The sequence below is a fragment of the Tupaia chinensis genome, unplaced genomic scaffold (genome assembly GCF_000334495.1).
Source record: "Tupaia chinensis unplaced genomic scaffold, TupChi_1.0 Scaffold144682_1, whole genome shotgun sequence".
Classification (NCBI taxonomy): Eukaryota; Metazoa; Chordata; class Mammalia; order Scandentia; family Tupaiidae; genus Tupaia; species Tupaia belangeri.
In genome coordinates, this window is record NW_006204543.1 from 488442 (window position 1) to 489916 (window position 1475).

A 1475-nucleotide genomic window follows, 5' to 3' on the forward strand; every position below is an offset into this window, starting at 1 on the left:
AGGGACGGGCCACGAGCCTGGGCCACAGAACACAGACAGGGCTGTGCTTCCCGGCAGATTGGGGACAAGGAGGACCCCTCGGCCGAAGCAGCATCCCGGGGCCACAGGTGCAGGTGGGCTTGGGGGCCGGGTCCAGGGCTGGGGCTGGCTTTGGCCTGGGGAGGCCAAGGCGCTGGAGAGGCCGAGGCCTACCCGCTTGGGCCCGAACAGGTTGTTGTAGAGGGTCCGGAAGCTCTTGCGCGTGTAGTTGCAGCGGTAGGCCCCGCCCATCAGGTACTCCAGCACCAGCCCGATGTCTATGAGGCTAATGTGGTAGTCGGGCGGCAGATTGCTCTGGGGGGAGGAGGTGGCGTCTCAGTGTTCACTGCTCTGGGTGGGCCTCACGGCACGCCAGCCCAAGTACCCCTGCTCCCCCCAGCCCCACGTGGGCCCCACGGCATACCCAGCCTGAGTGCCCCCCACGTGGGCCCCACGGCACACTCAGCCCAAGTACCCCAGCCAAGCAATGGGCTCCATGGCACACCAGCCCGAGTGCCCCTCAGCATGGTGGTTAGTCTGCCCAGAGAGTCAGCAGCATCCAGACTCAGGGGACTGGCAGGAGTCAGTGCGAGGGCAGAATCCCCCGGAGCGGGGCTTTGAGGGCCCAGGTCTCGGTAAGACCACAGGCTCCCCAGACTCATGCGACTGGGAGCTGGCGGAGGGGCAGTTCTGCACTGGCTGGATGAGGGTGTGTCCAGGCAGGACCACCCACGGAGAGGTGCCCTGTGCTCAGACAGACATGGGCTGCTGCTGTGGGGTACTGCAGGGACAGTGTGCACGTGGTGGGGTGAGGTGGGGCGAGCAGGGCGTGGACAGGGCCAAGTCTGGGGCGCGGGTGTCCTAAAATCAGTTTGACTTTGTGCTGCAGCCGTTAGGGGTGGGGAGGTCAGCAGAGGCAGGGCTGGGTGGCACAAAGGGGGAAATAGGATGGGGGACAGGGGACAGCGGAGGACACGAAGCCATCAGGAGAGGGAGAGTGGCCCGTGGCTTCTGGGGGCCGCCCTTTCTACCTTCTTCCAGGTGTGCTGTGGGGAGTCAGAGTCCGTGCGTGGAGTCCAGGGCACAGGGCCAGACCCACTGAGCACATGGCCCAGATAGAGCTGCCAAGACCACGAGGCCACGCTCCTAACCAGTGTCCAGTGTCTATGGGGCCCTCGCCCGGGCTCCCAGGGACTTGGCTGAACCCTCTTCTCTTGTCCACCCCTACCTCTCCCAACTGTGACAGCTGTGATGGCACTTCAGGCTGAGGCTGCCTCCCAGCAAACTGCAGCCTTGTCCCCAGCCTACAGTGACGCGCCGTGGCAAATACTGCCACAGAGCACTGCCCACGCCAGGGAGGCCCACGCGGCCGCTGGGGTGGGGGCAGCTGCCGTCACACGAGGGAACAGAGAGGGCCGAGAGCAGGCGCGGCCGTGACAGGACCGCCAGGATGGGGG

At 65.9% G+C, this 1475-nt stretch overlaps 1 protein-coding gene across 1 annotated transcript in view; it reads right to left on the reverse strand.

The window, feature by feature from the left end:
* The window catches only part of TRPM1 (transient receptor potential cation channel subfamily M member 1), a 66137-nt gene that overhangs the window by 28200 nt on the left and 36462 nt on the right, over positions 1 to 1475 (reverse strand). Inside the window, exon 16 of the mRNA XM_006167283.3 lies at positions 193 to 333. Within this exon, the coding sequence (XP_006167345.2) occupies positions 193 to 333 (141 nt within the window). The remainder of the gene's footprint in view (positions 1 to 192; positions 334 to 1475) is intronic.